The sequence below is a fragment of the Microtus oregoni genome, unplaced genomic scaffold (genome assembly GCF_018167655.1).
Source record: "Microtus oregoni isolate MIOR12 unplaced genomic scaffold, Mior012 000001F_ref0000356, whole genome shotgun sequence".
In the NCBI taxonomy this organism is placed as follows: Eukaryota; Metazoa; Chordata; class Mammalia; order Rodentia; family Cricetidae; genus Microtus; species Microtus oregoni.
Genome location: NW_024543060.1, coordinates 2,731,431 through 2,747,699, shown reverse-complemented (window position 1 = coordinate 2,747,699; position 16,269 = coordinate 2,731,431). Strand labels below are relative to the sequence as shown.

Here is a 16,269-nt window from a genome sequence, read left to right as displayed (position 1 = left end):
ATGACTGACAGCCTTTTTACCCATAGGCTCTAAGTAGATCTCATCAGTAGTGAAATTCATATTTATATTTAGTAGCTCGAGCCAGGATCAGTCAAATGCTCTGTTTCTGAGCTACATTCTCAGTCCAGAAAAATGCTGTCCTTTCCGGGGGCAAATGAGAGACAGTGTTTCTTTTCCCGTGAAGACAATCAAACACTGCGTACTTCATTTTCATCGTTTTACATGTTTCAAGTTTTATCTTGATTTTTTTTTTGAGAGAGGGTTTCTCTGTTGCTTTGGAGCCTGTCCTGGAACTAGCTCTAGTAGACCAGGCTAGCCTCGAACTCACAGAGATCCACCTGCCTCTGCCTTCCAAGTGCTGGGATTAAAGGCGTGCGCCACCACTGCTGGGTTTTATCTTGATCTTTTTTATTGGGTGCTCATTTTGCTCAGATATTCTCAAGGTATGAAGTTCTCATACATTTTCTTCTAGCTTATTATTATTATTTAGAAAGGAGAATATTGCTATGATAAATCCCAAATAATTTCTCAAGCCATGTTTTAAAATTATTGAAGTTGGACACTAAGCAGAGATGTTCCAATACATCTTGAGGAAGGGAGGGCATTTCCCCCTCAGCCCCTTTTACTGACTTCTAGGAGATTTTTAAGAGACTTTGAGAGAGCAGAAAGAACGGACTCAGAACATTTATTTCCAGGCAAGGGAGAAGGTGAGTGTACTTAAGTCGAAATCTACACAGTTTGTCCATGCTTTCTGAAACTTGACGGCTTGCAAGTTTTCTCCCCTCTAAGGAGATTTTCCTCTAGGAATAGGTGTTGGGTAGGGTTCGAACACCCACCACTTCCGACAGCATTTTTTCTCATCATTGCATTCGCCAATGGTATCATCTGTGGACGTGCATGCTATGTCTTTGCATATCCCTTTCAACAAAATGCATTGCTTTTCCCCAGGGATAACGCCAGCTTTTCCTGCACAGGAAGGAATTGAACAACACCATGAATTCATGTTCAAAGTGCTTAAAGTGTGCAGTAAACCACAGCCCCAGAAGATGGTTTTGGAATGGAAGACACAATATTGTCTACACAGAAAGATCATATGCTTCTACAGAAATAGTGTCCTTTTTTTTTTTAGGGAAAGAGGTTAGGGGCTTGGAATTATATACACCTTGGAGTGAGCAGGCTAACTTGTGGGATTTAGAGATGTGGTCCTCATCCTGGGCAGTACTTTGTAAGTGCATGGAAGTGTTGGCTGTAACCACGATGGAGAAGGTATCGTTGGGACTCTACTGGATTAGCAATGGCTTGCTCAGTTTCCTCTCTAGTGAATCACCCTGAACTGAAGGCATCAATACCTCCACCAAGAAGTAGTTTCAACAGCACCCTTATCAGAAGCATATGTCCTTAGCTCAAACTAACTTTGTAGAAAATCAACCCACCCTTCTGCCTTCACCTCAGCTCACCCTTCAGAACGGTCTAAGAACATGGTTATTGAGTTACTCGATGGCTTTTCGTGTGTACGTGCATGGAGAGACTTCTCAGGGTTGAAATTTCCCTTCACGTATATCCACATGTTTTCTTAATTCATTTAGCTGTTGAGGAGAACATAGCTACATGGCAGTGCCCTCAGCTTGTCTTTCCAGCACCACGAATTGTCAGTCATTCTTCCCACTGATGATGACAACAGATGTCACAGAAAAGACACACGTCAGCTTATGGTCCTTAGTAGAAGCTGACTTAGTAGAAGCTGGCTTTTAAAAGCAAAGCCCACAAGGGCTTAGGGCATGGGGTCCAGGTTGCAGTGTAGATAACCTTTGGCCCTGGGCCTGACTTGCTTCCCCAACAGCTTTGGCCTCCCCCACTTCTCCTGTGTACCCCACTCAGCTGTCTCTGCAGACAGACAGACTCCCCTCTCCACCTTCCCCTCTGCTGCCACAGCGTCTCCAGGCCTGGGACAAAGTGCCCACCTGATGTCAATTAACAGCTGCTGAAGCAAAAATAATAAACCATAAAAACACAAGCAAATCTCATGACGCTGCGAGAGAAAAGTGGTGGGGATAGAGGAAGAATTGGAAAGGAGGGCTTGGGGGTGGGCTTGATCAAAACACATTGTGGGCGTGCATAAAGCTCTCAAACAGTAAGAAGAATAAAAGATCACACTGGAAGTTAGATGCTTTGATCTTTTCCTGGGGCTCTGACATCATGGGTTCCCAAGAGACCTGGTCGTGTGAAGTGCTTGCTTGCACTGAAGAACTGCGTGACTCTGGTTTACTCTGTCCTCGAGGGACAACCCATGTGGGAAGAGCGAGGGGCCAGGGACCCTGAATTGCAATGCAGGCCTCTGGGTTCCCTGTCGGCTCTGCAGCAGGCTCTCTCTCCCGTCCTCCTAAACAGACTTCCACTATTCTCTGTATTTTATTATGATAAGAATACTCACCACGAGGCCCAACATCCTCACATCTTTAAGAGCTATGGCCAGAAAGTTTTAGAATTCGTCTATAAAATTTACTCATCAAATTGTCCAACTGAGTTTTTGATAACTCCCCAGTCTGCTTCCCCTCACCTCTGGCTTTGATAACCACCATTGTAGTGTGTGTTCCAAGTTCGGTTATTTCATGTCCTCGTATTACTGAAACACCACCTCTGGTTTCCTCCACATAGCTGAGTGCCCTCTGGGTTCTTTAATGCTGTCACACATGGCAAAATGGCAAAGAATCTCTCCAGTCTCTTCACTACTCAGTTAAGAGACCTTGAGGCTAAAGTGTGGCAGAAATCAGCTGCCATTTTTACGTCCATGTAGATTGGGGGAAAGAAATCCCAGAGGAAGGGGAACTTGGTTCAACCTTGCGGTCACACGTGGGATCTTAGTGGAAGCGTGTTCTTCAAGTGAGCATGGCTTCTGTTATCTAAAGTGACAGACAGGACCACTAAAGTGCTATCCACATTCAAATAATTACCGTCATATTTTACATCACACGTCCCTGCGAGTCTGTCCACCTCAGTCAAACTTTCGAGGAGGGCTAAGAAATGAGCTGGGAATTGTATCAAGTCCCCTCTGAGAGTGCAGCTATGTGCCAGGTAGATGTGACGATGTTCCTAAATTAGGTCCAAACCCACAAGAGAGAGGCTTTGGCTGTGCTCTAAATGAACCGCAGAGCTGAGCCAAGAAGGGCTCTCTCCCTCAGTGAAAACAGAGAGATGAGGGCATCCTGCTGGCGGTGGGCAGTGTCGTTACTGCTGTGCAGCCCACTGCTCCCTCAGGTATATTCAGCAAGCCCCCTTCTTTCCAAAAAGTAGCAGGGAATGAATTTTCTAAGTTCTCACCAGAATCTGCATGAAACAACCAGAAGAGACTGGAGTGACTTTAATTTTGATTCTGTATTCTAGTATTCAAGCATGTGAATTGCGGGTTTTGAGGTTGCAACCAGACTCTTACATGCTTTCTGTAGCCTTACAAGTAGCATTTTTTAAATCGACGTTTCCCATTATCTTCACTTTCCCCCTAATTCCTCTGCTCCTAAGTTGTCTTATTTGCTTCTAGTGTTTACACACACATCTCATCAATGGACTCTTTATCTCTCTCCATCCACTCAGCAATATGAATTAATCTTCACACTCCTTTGGAGACTGGGGTGCTGGTGGTAGCCATTTTTTTTTTTAAAGTCTATTGACTTAAGTTTTATGTCAAGTAGTTTCTGAGTCTCTGTTTCTCGACTTGGGCTTTTCGCTCCCCATGGTGGAGTTCTTGGGCCCCTTTTTATGTTGCTAAGACTCATCTTTCTGAATTTGGACCTCATCAGTTCTGAAGATGCTGGACTTTAGGATCCTCAGGTCCATGTGCTGACACCTGGGTTATGGGGGACAAAGCCCCTCAGTAGACATCCTCAGAAGCCCCGATCCTGCCGTCATTTCCCCACTTACCTTTTGGCATTATCATCACAAACAGCACGAGGACAGCCAGGCAGGAATGGGGTCTCATGGCTAAGCGGCCAGCAGTGTGGAAGGTGGGCCAATGGTGATGCTCGGGGCTTTTATTCGTTTCTGGGGGACTGAGGTTCCTTCTGCTCAGTGAAGCTTAACGTGCAAAGAAGAAAACCTGCTTCTGTTGGAATAGTCCCAAACCTGAGAGTCTCTAAATCTGGTGACAAATTAACGAATAGTAAACCAAGAGGGTAACCTTTTCCTTCTGCCATGTGTGCTCAGTCTCAGCAAGGGTCAGCACCTGTAGCCAGTTCTCTTTTTGGAAAACACAGCTCATGATGATCATTTTTACATGGCATATAATGTTTGCACCTGTTTGTGGAGGGCAGTGTTGGGTTCAACTACTCGTACTCAGCATATAATGGTTAAATTAGGATACTTAGCAACTTCCTTTCCTCAATGAGATCAAACACTTATCCCCCAGTGTTTTGAACTGTTTAATTAACCATTGCATATCCTTTTCTAATAGCCCACTGTGTTCCCTTTGCGCTGTCTGTATACTTACAGGGTGAGGTTATCCACTAGGGCATGGCCCACCCACCAAGAACCACCACTTTAAAGAAAACAAACTCGTCCCGCCCCCAGAAGCCATCAGCTGTCCACAGCTCTTCAGTTAGGGTGGGGTGCTCATGAACCCCTTCCCACTTTGGGCTGAAATGGTGACTGGCATCATCTTGTTCAGGACTTATGTGGGCGCATCACCACTGCCGTGAGCCCATGAGGACAGTTCCTGTCGTGGAGAGAAGAAATGGTTTGCTCTGCTCATCTCTGACCTCTGGCTCTTAGAATCTTTCCTTCCTTTCTTCTGCAGTGGTTCCTTGGTGTGTGTCCGTGTGTATGTGTGTGTGCCGTGTGTGTGTGTGTGTCCGTGTGTGTCCTATTTGTGGCACTCCAGAGTCATTTACTCTCTTCCCTCTGACCAGTTGTGAGTTTCTGTGTTAACCTCCACCCACTGCACAAAGAATCTTCTCTAATAAGATCCACGCTCTAGCTTGCTGGTAGAAAGACACACATTTAGAGGACCCTATGATACCAGGGTATTTTTGTCAAATAGTTGTATAAGTTTACTTCTGGGGCTCACCGGCTCCTCAACTCTGGGTCCTTGGCCAGATTTACACACTAGGCATGCGTTTCCTTCTTAGGAAGGGGCTCTAAATCTGAGAAGAACATCATAGAATGTTATTCTTTGTTGTTTTTGGTTTCTTTGTGTGACAGCCTTGACTGTCCTGGAACTCTCTTTGTAGACCAGGCTGGCCTCATATTCCCAGAGATCCACCTTCCTTGGACTCGCGAGTGCCGGGGTTTAAACTGTGAACTAAATGTTCTATGTTCTTGACATAATTGTTCCTATGGGTATGTCTTGCAAAAAAAGAAAGAAATAGAAGACACAAAGCTGGAAGTGGCTAGGGAGGACAGGGATAGAGAAGGAGGAGGGATAGAGGAGCTAGAGGGAGGAGGGTGTTGGGGGAGGCTGCTTGTTTGTTTCCTGGCTGCCCAGACTCCCGAAATAATTACACAGAAATCCATATTAATTGCAATACTGTTTGGCCAATAGCTTAAGCTTATTTTTGGCTAACTCTTATACCTTAAATTAACCCATTTCTATTCATCTGTGCATTGCCACATGGCTGTGGCTTACCGGTAAGGTTCTGGTGTGTCTGTCTCCTGTGGGCAGCTACATGGCTTCTCTCTGACTCTGCCTGCTCTCTCTTTATTGTGTTAAGCCATTGGCTGAAAGCAGCTTCTTTATTAGCCAATGGCAATAAAACATATTCACAACATACATCACCTCCCATATCAGGAGGTGGTAGGGAGAGGAAGGGTAGGGAGGAGAGGTGGATCTGAGAGGGGTTAGAGGGAGGAGGGGGAAGGGAGAGGAGGGACAGGGAGGAGAGGTAAATCTGGGAGGAGTTAGAGGGAGGAGTAGTGGTGGATATGATTAAAATACATCGTAGACATGTATGACGGTCTCAGGAATTGATACATTAAAAATATTGCAAACTGTATAGCATTAGAGTTTCTTCCCCACACTGGTATTGTCTCGGCCCCATTCTCTACTCCTCGCCATCCCCCGGCTGAACCCCAAGGACGGCTGTCCACTCTCTTCTCATATCTCATCAGCTCCTGTAAGCTTCCACTAACGAGTGAGAGCTCACTGGGTTTGCATTTCTGTGCCTGGTTGATGTCACTTCGTACATTTCCTGATTCTAGCCATGCCGTCACAGATGAAAACGATGTTCAGACACCTTCCAAAACTTCATGAGAGAAGAGCTCACTAGAGAGTCGCCAGTTTGAGGTCACGTCTATGTCATGGAGAGAACAGTGCAGATTGGAATAACGTGGTGTTTGTCTTCCTGTGGCTGGTTTCACAGACTAAGACATTAATCTCCAGCTCTGTCCACATTCCTGACAATGGTAGAGTTTTGTCCCTTTTAAATGATGGGACACTATTTTATTGTGCCCATGATCTGGATATCACATTTTCTTCATCCCTCCACAGACGGTAGTTAGGTGTGTTCTGTTTCTCTGCCGCAGTGAACATCTGAGTGCAGATAGATGGTTCTTGGAAATACGCTTGCATTTCTGTCTAGTTGGGCCACTGCTGGCCCCGTGGTTCTGTTTGGAACTCCGGGCAGCCTCCACTCAGCTCCGTTTCTTGGCTGTACTGATTTCTATCCACATTGGCATTGTGTGAGACATTTCCCCTCACCATCTCCTTGATTTCTGTGAGTTTTTTCTTTTTGATAATAGCCATCCCAACTGGGCTGAGAGGACACCTTATTATGAACAGAATTTGCATTTTCTGGGCACTTACATTTTTTCCATATTTTTCTTGACTACTTGTGTGCTCTCTTTTGAGAAAAAGCTATTCAGATAACTTTTCCTCTTTAAAAAAAATCAGATTTTCTTGCTGCACATTGAGTTCCTGATAGATTCTGAATATTACCTCCTCATCAGATTAATGGTGTGCAAACATCTTCTCCCGTTCAGCGGTCTGTCCCTTGATTGTTTCCCTTTGAGGCAAGGATGCCTTTTGGTCTGATGTTATTCCGTTTGTATAGATTCACTTTGTTGCCTTTGCTTTTGGGGTGTGAGTCAACAACAGAAACAAACACAACAACAACAAAACCCAGCTGTCTACTCAACTTGTTAAATCCTCCACCATTCTCTTCTAGTAGCTTATTGTGTCTGAGCTAACATTTAGGTTGTTGGCCCATTTTCAGTAAGGGATGGAGGTCATTTCCGACCTTGTGTGTCATGGCTCCCTGGACCACTCTGCCAATGGTTTTCTTTGTTCCACCACATGTTTTTGTTTCCTTTATTGAGAATCATTTGGCTGCAGATGCGTGAGATTGTTCCCGAACACTGCATGCTATTGCCTGCATATCTGTGAGATGTTCCCGAGCACTGCATGCTATTGCCTGCATATCTGTTTCTTTGGAGATACCGTGATGCTTATTTACCCTTTGGTGATAACATGTCCTGGCTCTTGGGGTTCACCATGTTTGGAGACTTAGATTAGTTGTACCTAGTTGCTCCTATCTTTCCCCAGATTTGGGACATCTCATCCATTTGTTTGTTCATTAATTAATTAATTAATTCATTTAAAAAAGACTTATTTAATTTTATTTTATAGCAAAGGTTGTTTTTGCCTGCATGTCTGCGCACCACATGTGTGCCTGGTGCCTGTTGGAGGTCAGAAGGCTCCAGAACTTGTGGGACTAGAGTTAAATATGGTGAGCTACTTTATTGAGTTAACTTTACAACAAAGCAAAAAAATAAAAATAAAAAAAAACTCCCCCTTAAGAAATTAAAAAAAGCAAAACAAAACAGAAAACTTTGATCTTTTAAGAGTTCAAAAGTTTTAAACTTTTTAAGGTTTCAACTTGCCCCTATGGCAGACTTAAAATGTCCTTTTGGCCAATTCAGATCTAGGAGAATAAAATACAGCTAAAATCCTTTAAATGCCATCTACTTACTTAATTATTTTATATTTACATATAGTAATTATACAAATTAAGATGTCTTCAAACACATACAACCTGCTAATAATGTCCTTTAACTATCTATTTTTAATTATTTTATTACTTAAAAAAAATACCAATCCAAATTCCCACTCCTTCCCCTCCTCCCACTCTCTCCACATACCTTCCCACTCCTCCCCCCTCCAATTCTAAGAGAGGGCAAGGCACCCTGCCCTGTGGCAAGTCCAAGCCCCTCTCTACTATATCTAGGTTGAGCAAGGTTTACATCCAAAGAGAATAGGATCCCAAAAAGCCAGAACATGCAGTAGAGACAAACCCCAGTGTCACTGTCAGTGGCCCCTCAGTCTGCCCCAACTGTCAACTACATTCAGAGGAACTAGCTTGATCTCATGCTCATTCACTCCCAGTCCAGATGGAGTTGGTGAGCTCCCATTAGCTCAGGCAAACTGTCTCAGTGGGTGAATCCCTCATGGTCTTGACTTCCTTGCTCATACTCTCACTCCTTCCACTCTTCTACTGGACCGTGGGAGCTCAGTCCAGTGCTCCGATGTGGGTCTCTGCCTCTGTTTCCATCTGTTGTTAGACGAAGGTTCTATGGTGATATTTAAAATAATCATCAGTCTGACAACAGGGCAAGGCCAGTGCGGGTACCCTCTCCTGTATTGCTTAGGGGCTTAGCTGGGGTCATCCTTGTGGATTCCTAGGAATTTTTCTAGAGCCAGTTTCTTGCTAACCCCATAATGGCTCCCTCAATCAAAATATCTCTTTCCTTGCTCTCATATCTGTCCTTCCTCCATCTCAACTATCCCATTCCCTCAAGTTCTCCTCAACCCTCCTCTTCTCCCCTTCCTTCTACCCCTATCCCTGCCCCCATGCTCCCAATTTTGTCAGGCGATCTTGTCTGTTTCCAATTCCCAGGTGGGTCTCTCTCTCTCTCTCTCTCTCTCTCTCTCTCTCTCTCTATATATATATATATATATATATATATATATATATATATTTGGGGGTTCACCTTATTACTTAGTTTCTTTAGGATCATAAACTATAGGCTCGATGTTCTTTGTTTATGGCCACTTATGAGTGAGTACATACCATATTCATTTTTTTGGGTCTGGGTTACCTCACTCAGGATAGTGTTTTCTAATTCCATCTATTTGCATGCAAAATTCAAGATGTCATTGTTTTTTTACCACTGAGTAGTACTCTAATGTGTAGATATTCCACACTTTCTTCATCCATTCTTCAGTTGAGGGGCATCTAGGTTGTTTCCAGGTTCCGGCTATTACAAATAATGTTGCTATGAACATAGTTGAACAAATGCTTTTGTAATATGACTGAGCACCTTTTGAGTATATTCTCAGGAGTGGTATTGCTGGATCCTGAGGTAGGTTGATTCCCAATTTTCTGAGAAATCTAAAGAACTCAAGAAATTAGACATTAAAATTCTAAATAACCCAATTAAAAATGCTGTACTGAACTAAACAGACAATTCTCAACAGAAGAATTTCAAATGGCCAAATGATTCTTAAGGACATCTTCAACTTACTTAGCTATCAGGAAAATGCAAATTAAAACAACTCTGAGATACTATCTTACACCTGTCAGAATGGCTAAGATCAAAAACACCAATGATAGCTTATGCTGGAGAGGATGTGGAGTAAGGGGAACACTCATACATTGCTGGTGGGAATGCAAACTTGTGCAACCACATTGGAAATCAGTATGGTGGTTTCTCAGAAAATTGGGAACCAACCTTTAACTATCTTGAATCTACACTCACTCAACAAGCAGAGTTGGCAGCTTCATGTCCCAAGAAAACCCTAACAATGAGATCTTGGTTCTACAGCTGTGCCTGGGTCACACAATAGGGAGACGCATGGAAGCCACTCAGTGTCCTGCATGAACACATCATCTAGTCTGACAAGGAGAAACTGCGGTAAGAATCAAAGTGACTACCCATTTAACCTTAATTCGGGGAGCTGGTCTTGGCTTATGCAGCTGGAGCAGATGCAGCCACAAGCGTCCTGGGACACGTGAGATGGGTAGGGGCCAAGGATGAATGGAGTGTTGGGTGTGAGCCGAGCTCAACTTGTGATTGTTGGGTTTAGAGACAAAGAGAAGGAGCCATGACTGGTACACCACCATTACTGAGGTAAAAATGAAGGAAGGACAAGTGAAGCTCCCAGGAAGCACCCAGACCGTGGTTCTGACCCATTGTAGCCACACTAAACGTCCCGCCCACCGAACTGACAGGTAAGAGATCTGCGTTCCCCAGTGTGCAGCACACCAATGAGTGATTTCTAAGGTGGAGAAAGCGGTGACCTGGGGAAGCCCATGAGTCTCAGGATAGAGCAGGTCCAGGACACGGCATTTGAAAGAGGTGATGAAGCAAATGTGTTTAATTCTCTGCGTTCTCCTCATGTCCGAGTCGTTCCAAGTGATGTCTGACTGCCTGGGGAAAGGCTTTCTGTTTTGGGGATTCCCTTTACAGGGAGCGAGAACCTGCAAGTTTTCATGAGAGGGAGGGTATTTTTCCTAAGGGAGAAGGGAGTGGACTCAGATAAAGGGTGAAGAAGGATTGGTTGAGACGCTGAACAAAGGCAGTGGATGTGAGCCTGGTTTCCATACTCTGCAGGGAACACTGGGAACCAGGAGTTCACCTAAGCCAGGTAGGAGGATGTGCCACATTGAGAATCCAACCACAGTCAAACATGAGGTAGAACACAAACTTCCAATATTTTATTTCTTTTTATTTGTATGGGTGTTTTGCTTGCGTGGATGTCTGTGCACCACATCCATGCACATCCATGCAGTGCCCACACAGGCTAGAGGAGCGCAACAGATCCTCAGCAACTGGACTTACAGGTAGTTGTAAATGCCACATGAGTGTCGGGAACTGAACCCAGGTCTTCTGGAAGAGCAGCCAGTGCTCTGAACCACTGAGTTATTTCTCCAGTCCCAGAACACACACTTTAAAGAGCAGCCTTCTCAGGAAGAGATGGCTTAGCAGTTAAGAGCACAGGCTGCTCTTTCAGAGGACCAAGGTTCGACTGCCAGCACCCATATGACAGTTCATGACTGTCTGTAACTCCAGTTCCAGGGAATTCAACACCGTCTTTGGCCCACACCTGTACCAGGCACACACGTAGTGCACAGACATACATACAACCCAAACACTCACACACAAAATAATAACTTAAAAACACAGCCTTCTCTCTGCTAATTTTCTTTATTACTTATTGAGGAATGGACAAGAACCTATTAAAAACACAGAAGAGAGAAAGAGAGGACAGGAGAGAGAGAAGCGAGGATAAAACACGCTGTGAGGGATCCGAGCGAAAGGCTTCAGCTCTTGGGTGTGACGTCCTCAACTCTGGGTTGATTCCCCATGGGCAGGCAGCACGGTCGTCTATTTAAACACCTCCCAACGTAGACTTCCGTTTCAAGGCAATACAATTGGCAAACACCATTTGGGCGATCGCAGATTTCTTTGAACTTGCCCCTGACTGCATACAGAAGAGGGTTATTGTAACTGTTTATTCAACTTGATGAATGTTTACTTAGTCTACAGACTGGGCAGGAGTCACATCTGAAAATGACTTTGTATGTATGTTTATTGCTATTTGATTTCTTACACCAACACTTAAAAACCCGATGTCACAAAACATTTGGGAATTTCTCCTTGAGAAATCTGGCAACACTGGGTATTTCTAAGTAACAAAAGGACGAGACTGAGTAGTGCTCTCTGCTTTAAGAGTTCTAGGCATGTGCACAGTTCTTTATTCTTTCTCTTTCCCATCTTCTAACAACAATGGCAAGAAAGAGAAGCTTTTAATACCATTTCTTCACTGCTTTTTCTTCTAGGTTGTTGGATAACGCTCTAGACATTATATGCTGTCTATCCATTATTTATCTACTTATGTATCTATGTACCAATATATTTATGTATCTATGCATCTACCTCTATCTATCTATCTATCTATCTATCTATCTATCTATCTATCTACCTATCTACCTATGCATCCATGTATCAGTGTATCTACGTACATACATACGTATGTATGTATGTATGAATGTATCTGTCTGTCTGTCTGTCTATCTATCTATCTATCTCCCATATTTACATATTTGTCTTTCAGAATTAGAACTAAAATATTGACCTAAAAGAAAATATACCTCAAGGACATTACTAGAGAGATGATACTCTTCTGGGGAAGGCGGCCGTATGTCTGCCTCTCACGGACTCGTGCGCCCTCCCTGTTATCTGTGGCACCTTGGTGCAACATCATTCATTCCTTCCTCTCTGACGCTGGTTGTGGCTACAGCCCTCCTTTAGAAACCGTTGCATTGAGAGCGAATCATTCGGTTTCTTAAGAGGCAGACAGATTTACTTGTTGAAACATTGCCTGGTATTTGCTTTACGGCCTGCGATCGGACTGCCGCAGAGGTTGGTCACACGTACGTGTATGCTGTCAGAAGTGGCTTTATTCTGAGCAACAAAACCAATGTTTCCTTTGACAATTTCCTAAGCTTTTCATTGAGCTAAAGAAGCACCAAAGCATTTTTTCCCCTAAAGGCCAATGCTTTATTTTTCTTCATTCTATATCAGCAAACATTTTATTTATTTTTTTATTCCTCGAGAATTTTGTACATATATACAATGTGTTTTCATCAGCACACTCCTAGCTCCTCCCTTCATTTGGCCAACACCAATTCTTGAATCCTTTCTAATCAGTATGAGCTATTAAATTGAAGTGAGCTAACATCCAAATGCCTTAAGTTGATTTAACTCTTTGTGGTTTATAGAAAACAATACCTAGGGGCTGGAGAGATGGCTCAGTGGTTAAGAGCATTGCCTGTTCTTCCAAAGGTCCTGAGTTCAATTCCCAGCAACCACATGGTGGCTCACAACCATCTGTAATGGGGTTTGGTGCCCTCTTCTGGCCTGCAGACATACAGACAGAATATTGTATAAATGATAGATAGATAGATAGATAGATAGATAGATAAAAAAATAAATATTTAAAAAATACCTAATGAATGAGAAGATCAAGTATGTAGGCAACAACCCATTTTTATTTAGAATGTAAATTGGGAAATAATTTTAAGGGTATAGTTTGGTTTGGTTTGATTGTAAGCCAATGATCCTATTTAAGCCTATTGAGTGCTAGGCAGAAGCCAATTGAAATCTGAACTGATTGATTCTTGTATTTTTGTATCTCTTCATTAGCCAATTGCTGTACATACAGGTTCCCTTTCTATTAGGCTGTCCCGTGGTAGCAAGAAGACTCACGTTAGCTTAGAAGCCCAGGGAGGATGATCACCATGCTGAATCACCGAGTGTCTCTCCACCTCAGTAGCTCTTGCCTCGTACCATGGCCGTGTGCTCAGCTGAACTCACTGTGTGGTAATGAATTGCTGGAATCTCAGAGAACCCTAGAGCCAGGCTCAAGTCTTGGCTTACAGCGGGAACTCAGGACATGGCCCTGGACCAATGGTTTGAGTGGCAGTTGCTTCCATTCTGGGGCAAACAGGTGAGGAAATTTGCTGTCACCCTCAGTTCTCGTGCTTTTTGCTGCTAATTGTGCAACTGAGAAATTACAAAATTTCCTATGTGACATGTCATGCGGACTCATAAGAATTGAAGGAAAACTTGGTTTTACTTTTGTAAAATGACTTCTTTGCTGATAAACCTTGTCCATTTCATAGTGCGGACCCCCCTGTCATGTCTACGTACTTGGAATGCAGGCAGAATCTAGACTCAGAGCAAATCCACCGATTGTCCTGCCAAAGCACTGGTCGAGGAGGAAAGAGGACTGAGGGAATGGAGCAGATCATCTAGTGACCTAGTATTGGAGGTGATAAGGACAGACTTGCAACTTACGTTCCCAGCTTCTCCCTATCTGCTTTCTCTCTCTTCCTCTCTCCTAATCTTACCTCCCAAAGCTCAACTGGACTATACGTGTCTGCCTGAGGACTGTGGAGAGGACCCACCTTCCTACGGCTTCTTTAACATTGTCCCTAATTCTGTTTTGATGACAAGAAATGGCCTTCCTTTTGTTCATTTTATGACATCACATGTCCTCTGTTTTGTTTGAATGGCAATGAGAACATGAATAAGGGGGGAGTGAGGGCATACCTCAGCTACTAGAGTACTTGCCTAGCCCGTGTGAGGGTTTGATCCCCAGCGCCACTGGCACATGGTAGTGCACGCCTGGAATTCCACCACATGGGAGGTGGCTGCAGGAGGGTCAGAAACTCAGAGTCATCCCTGACAGCCTTGCCAACCAGTTCAAGGGTCACAAGAAACCCCGCCACATTCTTAAAAGCAAACCAGACCAAACCAAAATGAGAAACCCGCAAACAAACACAGAAAAATCAGAACAGGTATTCCAAATTTCAAGGTGTTTTTTTTTTTTTTAATCAAAAGTTTTTTGAGATAGAGTCTCTTGTAGCAATCAGAGTTGAGTAGTGAGTGTACGGCTTTCTGTGAACCAAAGGTCGTCATATGACTTTGGTCTCTGTGGACTTGCTGCCCGGCAGGGTGTCAGTGCCTGGTAAATATCTATAGTGCTAAACTGCTTTTTGATCTCCATTTTCTTCCCACTTCCGTCTTTCCCTTTTCCATTTTGTATTTCCTGAATCAGAGTTGGAATTGCGCTATAAGCCATCCGTCACTCCCCCAGCATGAAGCGCTGTGAACTAGCTAGCAGTCAGCAGTCTTTAATTGAACGTGTTTAGAGAAGAAATGTGATTTATCAAGACAATCATACCTCCCATGACATTTTCTGCTGGACATCTTCAGCAGTGTCTCTTTGCCCATATAATGCACACAGTCAAAGTGAGAGGAAAGACCACTTTCTGCCTCTACCCCACCCATCCCTGGAGGTCCAGCAGGCACCAGAGACAATGAGAATAAATTCCTTCTGCCGTAAAGCAATGTGTCACTTATCGTCTCTTGGCTCTACATTTTTAGGAATTCTGGGAGATTTCTTGATTTGTTTGCATTGCCAGGTTAGAGTCAAGAGCCTATACAAAATGCAAAACGCCACTTCTTATGGTTCATGCTGAAGGCCAGACATGCACTGGGCACTGGAGTAGGGATTTTGTAGCCTGGAATAGGGATTTTTGTAGCCAGCAGCAATCCTCGCTAGGTCACGACTCCCACCCGTCCACCTACCTGGGCCTACAGAGCTCTTAGGTCTATGGCCCAGATCAGTAACTTTTCTGAAGTTAACGGAGCTCTGAAGATAAAGGTTTACTAGAATTGTTCCAGTGTTTTAGTTACCCAGAAACTGCTAGTAACTTTGTCCAGTTAAACTCACACTTACAACAGAGTAAAGGAGTTACAAGCACTTGGAACCCCCTCGGCTTCATTTTCTCTAACCACAGTTGCGGAGGAAAATGGATGAGTCTCGCCACCAGCGGGTCTTCTGGATCTCTTTGGGCCTCAGGTGACAGAGACTAGCCTTGGAGCACTGTTTCCCCATAACCTCCTCTTACCCGAGCCCCTGCCGAGTTTATTTCATTACCTGATAGAACTTGAGTCGTGAGGAAGACAGTGGTAAAGCAGAGGACAGCGATCTTCATGGTGGAGGATGAAAGCCTGGCCTTGCTTCCGGGAAGCAGTGAAGACTTCTACCTGTGGCTTGATGACATCTGTGGGATGTCTTTGTCTGGACAAAGAGTGTCCCTCTGTCCTCATTAGGGATGTTCATGGATGGCAGAGTTCTGTGGAGAGCTCTCCATGGGAAGACAGAAGAGTCCTTGTTTTGTTGATCACTGGACACATCAAGGATGTGGTTGCATTCCCGGTTTTGATCAGAAAACCTTGCTAAATAGGAACATGGTCTCCAAACAGTTTGGCTACAGATGAAAGTGTGTGATCACGCAGCCACCTCTGTTAAGTTACAGCGAGTTAGGCTCTGGTAGGTGCCTGCTAGCGTATTTAGGTCCCTAAATATAGATATTTGACCAGTGACAACTATTTCCCAAAATTATTAGACTTGCTAATGATTAATCACCCACCGAATTCTTGGTTTGAGCTTCCCCAGTGCTTTGCTCGTCCTGGACAGCTTACCCTATTGCATGGTGGCTGGCTTCCAACCCAGTGCTGAGAATGTTTGCTTTGAGGGAGGCATTGAATGAAGGCATTGCATGACATGGTCATTTATTCTCAAGGCTTTTGTCATCAATGGAATGACAGGGGTGGTAAATGCTACTGTGGGGGAGGGAGAGTAGGGGACCTGGGTTTGAGTTCGAAGTCTCTAGACCAGCTAGTAGCTTGAGATGTGGGCCTAGGCAGGAA

General features: G+C 44.1%; 2 protein-coding genes across 2 annotated transcripts; both read right to left on the bottom strand.

Annotated features, from left to right (window-relative positions):
- Nucleotides 1-784: 784 nt before the first annotated feature.
- On the bottom strand, nucleotides 785-3,973 carry LOC121456051 (beta-defensin 130B-like). Its single transcript, XM_041663846.1, has 2 exons — nucleotides 3,916-3,973; nucleotides 785-966 (listed from the first exon to the last, which is right to left on the bottom strand). Exons 1-2 carry the CDS (start codon nucleotides 3,971-3,973, stop codon nucleotides 785-787), a joined length of 240 nt encoding a protein of 79 aa, XP_041519780.1.
- A 7,287-nt stretch (nucleotides 3,974-11,260) lies between these two features.
- Nucleotides 11,261-15,884, bottom strand: Defb108b (defensin beta 108B). The gene is made up of 2 exons (XM_041663861.1): nucleotides 15,494-15,884; nucleotides 11,261-11,467 (listed from the first exon to the last, which is right to left on the bottom strand). Exons 1-2 carry the CDS (start codon nucleotides 15,549-15,551, stop codon nucleotides 11,307-11,309), a joined length of 219 nt encoding a protein of 72 aa, XP_041519795.1. The 5' UTR covers nucleotides 15,552-15,884; the 3' UTR covers nucleotides 11,261-11,306.
- Nucleotides 15,885-16,269: the final 385 nt, after the last annotated feature.